The sequence below is a fragment of the Miniopterus schreibersii genome, assembly GCF_964146895.1.
Source record: "Miniopterus schreibersii genome assembly, chromosome: 1".
Lineage (NCBI taxonomy): Eukaryota > Metazoa > Chordata > Mammalia > Chiroptera > Miniopteridae > Miniopterus > Miniopterus schreibersii.
This window is the reverse complement of record NC_138101.1, coordinates 161207180-161221053: the sequence shown is the minus strand read 5'-3', so window position 1 is coordinate 161221053 and position 13874 is coordinate 161207180. Positions and strand designations below refer to the sequence as shown.

Here is a 13874-nt window from a genome sequence, read left to right as displayed (position 1 = left end):
TCCCATTCACGACTATCTCATACACGTCTATGACTGACTGATTCTAATCAGCTTCCATACAAAGTTCACACGTTGTATTTGATTGAAATGTCTCTTAAATCTCTTCTAAACTATAATTTCCTCTGCCCTCTATTTTTTTTCTTGCCATTTATTTGTTGAAGAAACAGGCTTGTTTGCCCTATAGAATTCACCACAGTCTGGATTTGGCTGATTGCAACCTCACAGTGTCCTTTAACTTGTTTCTCTGTCCCTGGTATTTCCCATAAACTGGTAGGTAGTTATATGTAGAGGCTTGAGCAGGTTCAAGTTCATTCTTTTTGGCAGGAATCCATAGGTGGAGTTGTGTGCTTCCTGTTGGGAACTTTAGAGGGCACATAATATCTGTCTGTGTCTAAGTTCTTAAGATTGCTCAGCTTCAGGCGTTGTCAGCCTGATCAGTCATTGGAAAATTCCTCTGATGGTTTAGCTGTCACTGCTGAGCACTGTACAGAAGCATCATTTCATTAGGGGATACAGAGCAGTGACAATACTTGAATTTTTATCTTTCCTTCTGCACTTATTAACTGGAATTCCCTAGTTACACAAAAAACAACTATAACTTTCCCTCATTAACTATTTGGTTCTCTAAGGTTCAAAAAAATCAGCATCCATGCTTCTTTCCCTTTAAGTTTTCAAAATATTGAGTTGGTCATACTTTTTCAGATTTTAAACTAATTTTACAGGTGAGGTCATGGAGACTGGGAGAGGTCAAGAGACTTGCTCAGCGTCACACAGTAAGGAGTGGCCAAGTTGGGTCTGACCATCCCTAAAGCCGGTGATTTTTCCACAGAGGCCACAGTGTCTTTCTTATTTCTTCGTAACTTGACAATGGTCGTGAATTAGGGAAGCAGTTGGTAAACCATGAAGGCAGGGCTTGCTGTTTTTAACTTAGCATTGAGTCTTCCTTGCATAGTTTCACTGTGTGTGACTTCCCAACAAACAGGGAGCTCCTGTGGGCAGGGCCAGTCTACAGGTGGTGAGCTGCACCCCTCACCTGGTGCAGTAATGAACTAGGACTGCCCTCCACTTTCTTTTCAAATTCTCCCTTTGTGAGTCAGGGCCCTCAACAGCTTTAGCTGCTCCCTGGCTCTACACCCTGATGACTGTCATTTCTAGCCCTGACCAAGTTCAGGTGCTGGCCTTGAATGTCTACCTGTTAGGCCCCTCCACCGCCCAGACCAGGCTGCAGGCACCCCAGACTCTACTGGCAAAAGCCACTCATGTCCCCACTGCCCAAACCTGTCTCTTCTCTCCCAAACCCCATCACCTCAGTTCCCAGCACCACTGTTCCACTCAGCCATGTTGGACCCCCTCCCCACACCTCCACCCCCAGGTCTCAGACTGAAGCAGATGCTGAGATGAAACTTTGGGTGCAAGATGTTTATCAAGGATCAAAGGAAGGAAGGTTATGGAAGGAAGACAGATTGGGCATCTGTGACGCAGGCTGACAGGGTGGGGGGGCTCTGGGACAACTAGTGCCCACTGGAATAGTCTCAACAGAGGGCTGAAAAGGCCCACCCCTCTGCACACCCGGCCCCTCACAGCCCTCCTGCCCCTCCAGCTCATCTCTCCTCTTCCTTCCATGCTTCCTGTGCTCCAGCCACACCGTTCTCCAGATGCATCTCTGCACCTCCGTGCCACTAAATAGATTCCTGTTTGCTTGGAATGTGCTTTGCTCACTTCTGTCTTCTCTGTGAGCCTCTCACCTTCCTCCCCCTTACCTTCTCCAAGGAAGAATAAATCCCACAGTTCTCTACATACACCCATTACAGCACCAACCACATTATATTACATTATTGGTATCTGAGCCCCTCCACCACCCAGACTAAGTTGCTCAGCTCCACTCCCCAGCTCCCAGCAGACTGCCAGGCACTGACTGCTGATAGTGAGTTGAACGGTTGTGGTTACACAGAACCAATCCTGGTTTGGTTTGAGATTTTGCCATAGATCTCCCAAATAAAAGAAACAAGTATTGAATTTGAGAACTATTTCAACATTTCAATTTTATTTTAAGAACTTGCTGTTTTTCTCAAAAAAAATACAAAATTCATTGTGCAAAATTCATCCAGATAAAATATTCAAGTCCCATGTGGTACAAAACACCTTTCCCAAATGGAAGATGGAAGAGGAGGGTTTTCCACCTCCACACAGCACGTGCAGAGAACGGGTGCCACATGCACAGAGGCTGCGCTATGCTGGGTCTGACTTCATGTGAACTTCGAGGTCTCAGGCAAGACACACCTCTCAGATCATCAAGTTATGCCTGTAAAATGGGCTGGTTTCAAAGCCTCTCTTTCTTTTCAAAAGTTTTAGTTTGTGTGTATATGTTTATGAATAGACTTTATTTTTAAAAAGTTTTAAAAAACAGCAGATAGTATGGAGTTCCCATATACCCCTCTCCACAGCACAGTTTCCCGTGTTAACTTGCATTAGTGTTAGTATGAGGTTTGCAGGTTTATCTGTAGGGTCAATTCCCAGATGTGGGATTGCCAGGTCACAGGGGAAATGTACCTATAATTTTGGTAGATAAAGCCACATGCTTTTCGGAGGATGGTACCATTGTGAACTCCCACCAGCCATGTGTAATAGCTGAAACCCCTTTCAGCTCCAACAGTTTTTATTCTATCTCCTTCCCAGGACTCAGGCCCAATGGGAAACTCTGTGAGTTTTTCTAAGATGTGGGCTCCCCACTGGCCATCGCCATCTGTGCCATATGCCAGAGAGCTCGAATTAGAAACAGCTGGCAGGCAGAACTTCCAGGCTTCCAGCACAGGTACCTTCACATGCTGTGAAACCGTGAAGCTTCCGAAGTTGCATTTCCCTGGAACCACACTCGGATTGGTGTGGCCGAGCTGCACAATAACTGGCACTTGCATGTCACCTAAAAGTGAAACTCCAGACCAGCTGTGCTGTCCAATACGGCTGCCACTTGCCACAGGTATCTATTTAAATTTCAAATAATTAAAATGAAATAAAATGTAAAACTCAGTTCCTCAGTTCCACTTGCCACAATTCAAGTACTTAATAGCCACAGGTAGCTAGTGGCAAACATACTATGTAGCACAGATCCAGAACATTCCCATCGGCGCAGAAAGTTTGGTTGAATAGAGCTGCTCCCGAGAACTGAGGCTTTGTATGGGGCTATAAAAATGAGAATGACAGCTAATGGAAGGTGTGATCCTGGACTGGATCCTGGTCCAGGAAAAGGACATGAATGGCTAAAATGACTAAGGTCTGAAGATAAGCTGACAGTATTGTATCAGTGTTCATTTCTTGGGTTTGGAAATTATCCTCTGTTATGTAAGATGTGAATACTTGGGGAAGCTGTACTGTGAAGAGTGTTTGGAAATTCTTTGTATTATTTCTGCAACATTTTTCTAAGTCTGAAACGATTTCAAAAAAGTTATAAAACTTAAAAAAAAATTTAAACAAGAGGGAAAAAGTGAGAGTGTATGCTTCTTGGAACTGTCAAAGTGTACAAATAAGCTTGGGAACAGAAACAGCTGTGGAGTAAGCACAGCATCACTAAAAGCCAGTGAACGAGTTAAGGGCGGTCCATTTTGTAAGTGACGGATGGAGCCCTGCCCCAGGTTGGAGAGACGGGAACGCTGGGTTTGCCACCTGACCTCACTGCCTGGTTAGCTGCTTATCTAGCCTGAGCCCCCTGCACCCTTTGAGGCTCTGATAATGGAGATGAAAGTGAGCTGAGAGATGCAAAGGACCATACCCATGGGAAGGGATTACCTGCAGAGGACCATACCTATAGGAAGGGATTACCTGCAAAACCTGAGACAGGCTCCTGGGCCAATCACTGTGAAAGAAATTGCAAACATTTGCCTGCTGGCCTTGTATGACTGTGCATTTCAGTAAAAGCAGCTGAAGGTTTGTTAACAGTGATTTTTTTAAAGCCCTTAAATGGTGGTCGTCTTCTGTTCAGTGGCCCCCCTCTGAGGTCCCAGGCTCTTGAAGGTCCAGCCCCTCTGGTTACATGGCTGTGCACCTCCTGGGGGCACTCGGGTCAGCATTTACTTTCTTCCTGATGCTTTCTGCAAAACACAAGACTCCTGTTGCTTCATGTTGCCTAAGCTCTGCCTCACAGGGCTGGTTTTAGGTTTTAACTAGCTGCCAGAATTTGTGTTTAAAAAAGAAGCAACAATAATATTTAACATTTTGGAAAGAGAAAAAAGTTACACCCAATTCCTCCCCCCTGAAATGGCTGTTTTCCTAGCTTGCTGGCAGCTGTGAAATAGCCAGCACGCCAGGGGCTTTCCTCTTCCCTCAGTGACATGCTCTCAGTGTTCTTCCTTGTTGCCATATGACTAATGTAGCCGCCCTTACTACTGGGGACTGCCTGGTATCTCATCCTGCGCCACGCCAATGACATTAGGATGTTCAAGGCTTTTTCATCATGAGCTGACCTTGTTTCTAATGAGGGATTAGTCCTAGAACCTCGTATCCCTCTTGCCTGATGGTTCCATGGGATGCCCTGAATATCAACCCAGCTTTCGGGACTGACAATTCTTTCTTCTTTCTTTCTTTCTTTCCTTCTTTCTTTCTTTCTTTCTTTCTTTCCTTCTTTCTTTCTTTCTTTCTTTCTCTCTTTCTTTCTTTCTTTCTTTCTTTCTTTCTTTCTTTCTTTCTTTCTTTCTTTCCTTTCTTTCTTTCTTTCTTTCTTTCTTTCTTTCTTTCTTTCTTTCTTTCTTTCTTTCTTTCTTTCTTTCTCTCTCTCTCTCTCTCTCTCTCTCTCTCTCTCTCTCTCTCTCTCTCTCTCTCTCTCCCTCTCCCTCTCCCTCTTTCCTCTTTCTTTCTTTCTTTCTTTCTTTCTTTCTTTCTTTCTTTCTTTCTTTCTTTCTTTCTTTCTTTCTTTCTTTCCTCTCTCTCTCTCTCTCTCTCTCTCTCTCTCTCTTTCTTTCCCTTCCTTCCTTCCTTCCTTTCTTCCTTTCTTTTTCTTTTCTTTCTCTCTCTCTCTCTCTTTCTCTCTCTCTCTACCTTTCTTTTTTTTCCATTTACAAAATCCATTTATTTCATTCTTTTTGTTTAATAGCTAGAATTCAAAAGTTGTGATGGCCTTGGAAATTTTGAGATCTGACTGGCTCCACTCATATTAAGCCAGTTCTGGCCCATATGTCTTATGTTTGTGAAAAAGGCCTCTGCAGGCTGTTCCAGCTTTATCCAAACTGAAAAAAAAAGAAAAAAAAAAATCAAAGTACAGAGGGCTGGGGAGGAAGAGACTGTAGTGTCACTGGCTTTGGGGCTGTGAACATCCTAGGGATAACCTGGGCCAACACCCTCTTTGCACAGATGGGGAGACCAGGGCCAGGAGGCACTGTGATTTGCTCAAGGCTCGGCTTGAGCTCCAGAAAGCGGCGGGGCTCAGAGCCAGCACCGCGGCACTGTGGTTTGAGCACTCTTGGGAGGCTCTGCCGCATTCCAGCGGGGGCCCTGCGCCGCCCTGAGCAGGAGCTGGGCAGGGGATGCTCTTACCAGCCAGGTCCCTCCTGCCAATGGCTACGAGGCCCTCGAAGAGCACTTTGCTGGGGTTCTCTCCCGCCGTGGCCACGCCATGCAGCCAGATGAGCAGCATCCGGTGGCCATGCTCCTGGTAGCTCTTGGTGCCTGAGGACCATGAAGGAGAAAGAGGAAAGGAAGGGCCAACCTGGCCGCTTAGCATGAGCCAGGGCTAAGCCTGTGTCTATGCCGCCCTGACCTGCCTCCCGAACACCGGGCCCCTCTCTGTGCTCAAGCAGAGTTCAGCCCAGCGATGGGGAGGAGAGGGGCAGAGCAGCCTCATGTGGGGTGCGGGGGGAGGTTTTGTACTGGGGACCCTCAAACCTCTCCAGCCCAAGCTTTCTCCTGAGCATCCACCACACATGCTGTTGGTGTCACTCTTAGGAGAGAAAGAATTGGCACTGGCTGTGGCACCGTGACACATGTGGCACATGCCTGTTCGCTTGTCTCTGGCTGCTCAGTAATCTGTGCCTTGCATGCTCGTGGCCCTAACCTACAGAGGAGAAGGCAGCTTAGTCAGAGGCGGAGCTGGCCACGTTCTTTCCCCTGCACCAGTGATTCTCCAGCGTAAGTGCTCATTGGGAACACCTGGGAAGTTTTAGGAAACACTGACACCTAGGTCCCCCCCGCCCTAGAGATTCCAACAAACTTGGGTCTGGGGGCAGCCTAGGCGCTGGGCGGTGATAAAGCTTCCCAGGTGGTTACAAAGGACAACCACGTTTAGAAAATAAGTGTTCACACTCTTCAGTGCCAGTGGCGGGGTTAACCTGTTACTAAAACTCTGTGACTAGTCTGCTCCCCGAGCTGGGAACGCACACGCTCAGGCACAGCGATGGGGGACACAGCCACCGGGTCCGGGCCAGTCCTTCCACTGCGCCTGACTTTCGGGCCCTCTGTGGGCCCAAGGCAGGCGCTTCATGGTGCTGCCCTGGTGTGGCAGCTTCATTCAACCCGTTTATTCACTAGCCTTTGCCCCCAGGGTTCCTCTATCATCTATGGAAGTTCTTATCTGTAGTAGAGTTGACTTTTGAACACCCTGTTCTCTTCCACTAATTGGTTTGCATGTTTTTGTGTCAGGTGTCTCTCTATATTAATTATTTTAGCTTTATAAACTATTGAGTCTGGTTGGGTTAGAGCCACCTCCCTCTTTATTCTTTCGTGTGAACTAGAGAATCCTTCAGTCAAGCTTCAAAAACCTGTATTCATTTGATTAAAACTGGATCAAACTTTTAATATAATTTGGGAAAAACTGATATCTACGTGATACTTTTTCCAGCTGGGAATACAAAATGTCATTCCATTTACCCAAGTTTTCTTTTATGGTCCAATTAATTTGTGTTGTTTTACTCATATGTCATTCATATTTCTTTTTATGAACACACACTATTGTAAAAGTAGTATCTTTTTTAAAATGCCTCCGAGGCCCGGCCGGGTGTGGCTCAGCGGCTGAGCATAAACCTAGGATCCAGGAGATCACAGTTCGATTCCCGGTCAGGGCGCATGCCTGGGTTGCGGGCTCGATCCCCAGCAGGGGGCGTGCAGGAGGCAGCCGATCAATGACCCTCTCATCATTGATGTTTCTCTCTCTCCCCCCCTCTCCCTTTCTCTCTCTGAAATCAATAAAGATATATTTTTCTTTAAAAAAAGCCTCTATATATTTTGCCCACTTATCCATGGTACATAGGAATACTCTGGTGTTTGTATATTTTATCATATATTTAGCCATTTCATTGAATTATTTTATTCAAAGAGTTTTTCAGTGAATCTTCTGTACTTCCTGGGTATGTAATTATAGCATCTGAAATTAATAAATCTCTCTCTTCCTTTCCAATATTTGCACTCATTTCCAATTCTGTTTTCATGCCTAGTACCGGGGCCAAAATTTCCAAATAGATGTTAAATAACAGTGGCGACAGCAGCTCCCCTTCTTTTTGCTGGGAGTGCCCTTAGTTTCCTATATGAACGATGGGTGTCAGCTCCGGCTGATGCATGAAGAATGTGAGGTTCACAGGACAATGGGGAGGGGAAGGCGGAGGGCACAGCCTGTGCAAAGGCCTGGAGGAGCGAAAAAACACGCGGTGTGCTGGAAATGGCACGTGGCTTCCTGTGGCTGGGCTGTGGTTGCACAAGCTTCCCCCCAGAAGCACGGAAAACTGAACACACCTCAAGTGCCCCTGCCCCTTTGCCTGCTGGTTGCTCTGGGGTGCCAAGGCAAGGCGGTACCTGTCCACTGTTGCTCGATGGCATGGACGTGGGCCTCAGTGAACTCCCAGCAATATGCAAGCTTCTTCCACTCGTTGGGTCGCAGGTACCTGGAGGCCAGGCGCCACAGCACAGAGCGAAACTGCTGCGTTTCCTGCTGATGGTCTTGCTTGAAGGTCAAACTCTTCCCAGAGGGATCACTGGGGTCCCTGAGTGAGAGGTGGTCCTGTGGGGCAGATCCCAAAAGTGCAGCAGCCATTTGGGGGAAGTCCCTGCCAGGCTCTCCCTCGTGATCCTGGACTGGGAACTGGGAATTGGCATCATCACCGGCCTGGGGCTTACTGTCTACTACTCTGGTTTCTGCCTCTATGCTTGCCTTGACCTCTGGAACCCAAGCAGCTCACACTGTTCCTCCATCCAGGATTCCTTTCCTCACCTCCCTGTCCTCAACTCCTATGCCATAGTCAGAAGACCCAAATGCCACCTCTTGCATGAAGGCTTCCCAATTCCTCTCTTTTCTCTGTGTTTTTATATAGTACAGGTGTCAGTAGAGTGACTCAGCAGTTGTGGGTAAAACCAAGAACAAGGCACTGGACTTGCCAAACCCCAACAAGTAGTAAAGGGTAAGGTTACAGAATTCTATGCAAAGCAGGTAACAAAATGAGAGGTTATAAAAGAATGATGTAATAGCATAAATTAAACCCACAAAGGCTCAGTAAATCTCGCTAAAGAAAGTGGATGCAGAGTTCTAGTTGTTAAAAAGATCACAGTGCCTGGCCGGTGTGGCTCAGACATTGAGCATCAACCTATGATCCAGGAGATCACGGTTCGATTCCAGTCAGGGCACATGCCCGGGTTTCGGGCTTGATCCCCAGCAGGGGACATGCAGGAGACAGCCGATCAATGACTCTCTCTCAACACTGATGTTTCTATCTCTCTTTCCTTTCCTCTCTCTGAAATCAATAAAAACATTTTTTTTAAAAGCTGACAGGAGAAAAATCACTCTGATGTCTGCATGTTACATCCTGGTCAAGTGTCTGGCCAGTCACTTGTGAGGTGAGGACATAGGAGTCTCACCTGGGTGGTAAAAACTGTTTCCTTAGAGCCGTGTTCTCAGCCACATCTGTGCATTGGGATCATCTGGGAGCTTTAAGAACTACTGATGCTTAGTCCCCAGATCAGAGATTCTGACTGAATTGGCCTGGAGGTAGGAAGGGGCAATTTGTGATCCTAACTGCACCTCTGCCCTAGTGTTGAGAACTTTTGAAGAGTGACATGGGTTAGAATTAAGCACAGAAATGAATCATTTCATTAAATCCTTCGTATTAATATCTTGGGGTTACATTTAGGAGTCATCTGCTGTAAAGAGGTTGTAATGTTTATGAGACTCTTGCATGTCAGTGAAAAAGAATATCTCATGATTCCTCTTGAAACTGGTTACCCACCAATGGATCTGGGAATAGTGATTTTTCATTTGAGAGGTGTAGAGAAGTTTACTAAGTTTGTAAACAATATTGGAATGTTTAAAATATTTGAATTAAATTCATTTTATTTATAGGTTTAATTTATTGTGTTTACTGGGATAATTTTAAAATTTTGGAAGCATTTGAAGCACTTAAAAAGAAAATCTATTATATTAAATTTATTCATTTGGTTTAAAATGTTCATGGTGGTTTTACGAACTAAATTTATACATGAGGCCAAACACTAATCAAAAGGTTTCTTTGAACCCTGGCCAGTGTGACTCAGTTGGTTGGACGTCACCCCATGCACCAAGGGGTCACTGGTTGATCCCCAGTCAGGGCACATGCCTGGGTTTCAGGCTTGATTCCCAGAAGGGGGTGGGCAGGAGGCAGCTGATGGATGTTTCACTCTCTCCATCTCCCTTCCTCTCTCTCTAAAATCAATAAAAACTTTTTTTTTTAAAACTTCTTTAAAAGTGGTTGTTAAAATTTACTAGGTTGTATACATAGAATAATGAGATTTATAAAATGAATTAAAAAGTTTAAGGAAAATTAGTTTTTAAATTTGTAATGAGAGTAGTATTAATTTTTAAAACTCAAGTAAATGTAAAAAATTATTTTCTGTGTATATAAGCCACCCTCAAAGACAACAAGAAACTCCCTACCCACCCCCATTTGCTGACAACAAGAACAGCAAGTGGCTGGCCTTCCATCAGCCACTCTCCTTTCCCAGTTCCACAGCAGACATCACTAATCGCTCCCAACACACTTTCGTCCACAGAGAAAGTCGCCTGAATACAACACCCCAGGCAGTGATTCCAATCACCTGGAGATGGCGGTGAGCTGGAACCAACTCGCCACCCCTTTACCCGCGCATGCATGCATGCATCCCTCAACCAGGAGCGACTGCAGCGTCCGGCAGTCTCTCTGCACTGGCATGGATGCGCCCCATCTCCAGGCCCTCACAAACAGCCCTGGGGGTAGGTAAGGCAGGGATCATCGCCCCCTTGGACACTGAGGGGCCCCTGGATTGGTCAAAGCCAGCTCCACCCGGAGCCAAGTTCGCTCCCTTCCCAGCGTGGCGAGAGCAAGCGCAGGGCCCGGTACCTTCTCCCATCTGTAGAAGCGGTCGGCTTTTATGATCATGTCCACCAGGCCGACGTGGTTGCTGCGGGCGGCCACAGCCAGGGCAGTTTTCCCCTGCTGCAAGGGAGGAGCGAGAAGGGAAGCCAGAGTTCCCACAGGAGGGGCCTGAAGTCGCCTCTAGCACTGACTACAAACCCTGCTGCCCAAAGAAAGCGGGTTCCAGCCATCTACACTGGAGAGTAAGAAGGCTTTTTGGTCATGACCAGGGAGGAGGAAAAGTCACAGTTAGAATAAGGCAATAATAATAATTCTGGCCACCACCTTCTGTGTTCTTTAGAATTTAGGAAGCCTTAGTTTATGAAACTCAGCCTACATAACTTCAACACCACCTATGAAACAGCCCCATTTCTCAGATGAAACCAGAGCCCAGAGAAGGGGCTTGGGCTCAGTGTCACCTTTGCCCACCTCCTCCTAGGCTCCCAGCCCTTTGATCCAGGCCTCTCGCACAGTGCTGGCCTCAACCACCCCAAGGAAGCTGTGCAGAGATGGGAAGTTTGGCCAGCTGCTCTGGGGCCCAGCTGAAAGCAGGGACCCCCTTCCATGTCCAGCCTCAGAGCCTGGTCCTGCCTCCAATCCTCCCCACACCATCCCAAGGGCCCTGCTGGGCTACATGTGCAAATACCCTTCCCCTCACAAGCCTCATACTAAGTCTTCACTCTTCTCAGACCTCCAGACACTAAGGACGTAGTCACCCCAGAGGCAGGATGTGCTGAGAAGCTTCCCCCTACCCACCAGGTGACTCACAGTGCTCGGAGTCTGATGGGGGCCATGAAACTGAAGATAACCATATCTTAGGCCTAGACCAGGAAAGGTGAGGGCCAAGTGCTGAGGGCCCTCAGTGAAGGCAGGGGAAGGTGGTGGTGCAGGAAGGCTTCCTGGAGGAGGATGCATTTGAGGTGGTCTCTAAAGGGGAAGCCTTGAACACACTGAAAGGTGGTGGCATTTGCAGCAGGGTCTCTGGCAAAGAGGGAGCCATGACAACTTGAAAGGGAGGCTGGTGTGAGTAGAGGTACCTTATCTCTCAGGTTTAAGTTAACCCCTGCAACCAGGAGCATCTCTGCTATGTCCTGCCAAGCGTGCTCCGCAGCAAGGTGGAGGGGCGTCTGCTGCCTCTGGAAGAGAAGCCAAGGGGGCAGGGAAAAGAAGAGCATGTAGCCCGGCCAGGTGTGGCTCAGCGGTTGAGCATCGAACTAGGATCCAGGTGATAGGGGTTCGATTCCCGGTCAGGGCACATGCCCGGGTTGCGGGCTCAATCAATGACTCTCTCATCATTGATGTTTCTCTCTCTCCCCCTCTCCTTTCCTCTCTCTGAAATCAATAAAGATATATTTTTTAAAAAAAGAAGAGCATGTAGAAGTGGCCTGTGCTTAACGCCAGGATGCACCAAGGTGGGCACACTCCCAACTGGGCCTTAAAGTTTCTCTAAGAAGTTATGAGGGAGGGTAAACTGGGTTTAATCATGAACATAATACCAGAGAAAAGTTGATAAAAATAAAAAAGGAAAAAGAACAAAAAAATACCACTCACTAGCCCACCTAAGTCAACCTCTATAATGATATTTATTCTAGTCTTTTTTTTTAAATGCAGAATGTTCTTAGTTTGTTGGCTTTACATATTTGAGATCCTGAATATGTACATTTTGCACCTATTTTTATACCTAACATAACTCTTTACACATATTAACAACAATATCTTTTTTTTAAATCCCCACCTGAGGATATGTTTATTGATTTTAGATGAAGGGAGGTGGGGGGTTAGAAAGAGAGAGAAACATCAATGTGAGAGAGAAACATCCATCGGCTGGCTGCTTCTTATACATGCCCTGTCCGGGGACCCAACCCAAAACCTAGGTATGTGCCCTGACCAGGAATCAAACCTGAAACCTTTCGGTGTACACGAAACTCTCCAACCAACTGAGCCACACCAGCAAGGCAAACACAATTTTTAATAGCTCCATAATAGTCTATGTCAGTACTATAATTTACCCAACCACTCTATTATTAACTATTTGGGCCATTTTCAAACTGAAAACTGATCAATAATGCTGCAGTGAATATCTTTGTGCATGAGTTCTTAATGTATTTCTTGAAGTTCAATTCTCAGATGTAAAAATACTGACCATTTTAACGGTATGTGCTATATCCTGCCAAACTGAACCCCCAGTGGTTGTGTGTGCTGGCACCGAGGAGTGTATGGTTAGGAGGTGGATTGTGGGGACAGGGACTTAAAAGGGCTCCTGACTGATCACAACCTTGGGACTTGGAAGCCTCTTGTTACTACACAAGACTACCCCAGCCACCCCTGCCCTGGGAATTCTCTCTAAGGGAGGAAAAAATCAATGAAAACGAAAAGGTTGAATGTAGGAATGTGTTAACTGCAGTGTTATATATATCACTGCAAAAACCTGGAAACCAAAATGTTCAAAATAGGGAGGGACTGGTTAATAAAAATTACGTGACCTTCAACAAATATTCAAACAGCTTTTTACAAGCTACGGATGGAAGCAACTCCTCAGCTGGGGCCGTGCTGGTTAGACAGCTGCAGAGCCCAGCCAGCCTGGGGAGGCGCCCAGAGGTTCTGTGGGAACCAAGGGGTTTCTGCAGCCACTTACTTTGTCTGTGGCATCCAGGTCACTGCCAGCGTCAATGAGGAGCTGAACCAGGGCGGGGAAGTTGTGCCTCACAGCGAGGTGCATTGGAGAGGCTCCCTGCTGGGGGTGAGGGAGACACAAATCAGTTGATGGGTCCCTCAGGACTGCCCAGCTGCAGGTGGGTGCTGGGGGATGAGAGCGCTTCTGGGTGTGGTGGCTGGCCTGAGGCACTTACAGCCCCAAAGCCTGAACCCCTGGGGTCTAAAAACTGAACCTCAAGGTGGGTGGGTTCCTGAAGACTCAAGTTTGAGACTTTGCTATGCCAGGAACTCACTATGTGACTTTGGCCAACTCATTTTCCTTCTCTGCTTTGCATCTGGCAAGTGACGTTTGCTAAGGTCCCTTCTAGAAACAACACCTTAATGTTCTCTAATATCCCATTTAACCTACACATGAACCTAGAAAGTATATAGGGATGGTATTTATTAGTATTTTCATCTTACAAATGGAAACACTGAGGTTCAGAAAACGTACGTGACTTGCCAAAGGACACAGAGCTAATAGATGCCTTGTGTTACTGAACGTCCAACCCCGGCACCTAGGTAGACGCTGATACCTATTCATGTGTGACACGAATGAATGAGGGAGCCGGCTGCGACCAGAACACAGATCTCACTCCAAGTCCAACAGCACTCATCCAAAGCTTCGCTCGAGGCTGGAGGACTCCCTTCCCTACGGTCCCCTGTGACCCCTGACCGCTTGACAAAGTGAAGATACTGCCACAGTATCCCCTTTTCTAGGTGACCGAGTGACACACATACTGTGCAACAGTACAAAGCCAGTAAAATTGATAGTATAGATCTATATTGATTGTGGAAAAACACCCTCACATATTGAGTATAACAAGGTTACAAATCAGAACACAC

General features: G+C 46.7%; 1 protein-coding gene across 12 annotated transcripts in view; it reads right to left on the bottom strand.

The window, feature by feature from the left end:
* Positions 1 to 2012: 2012 nt before the first annotated feature.
* ANKDD1A (ankyrin repeat and death domain containing 1A) overlaps positions 2013 to 13874 on the bottom strand; it is a 44578-nt gene continuing 32716 nt past the window's right edge. For 4 of the 12 annotated variants that reach the window (XM_081121780.1, XM_081121775.1, XM_081121779.1 and 1 more), the window contains exons 10-15: positions 12970 to 13068; positions 11372 to 11470; positions 10320 to 10415; positions 7771 to 7975; positions 5524 to 5655; positions 2014 to 4085 (exon numbers count right to left, since the gene is read on the bottom strand). In XM_081121780.1, coding sequence (XP_080977906.1) covers positions 4024 to 4085; positions 5524 to 5655; positions 7771 to 7975; positions 10320 to 10415; positions 11372 to 11470; positions 12970 to 13068 — 693 coding nt within the window. In that variant the 3' untranslated portion in view covers positions 2014 to 4023. Of the gene's footprint in view, positions 4086 to 5523; positions 5656 to 7770; positions 7976 to 10319; positions 10416 to 11371; positions 11471 to 12969; positions 13069 to 13874 lie in introns of all 12 variants that reach the window. The other 8 variants (XM_081121782.1, XM_081121781.1, XM_081121784.1 and 5 more) reach the window with 3 other exon arrangements.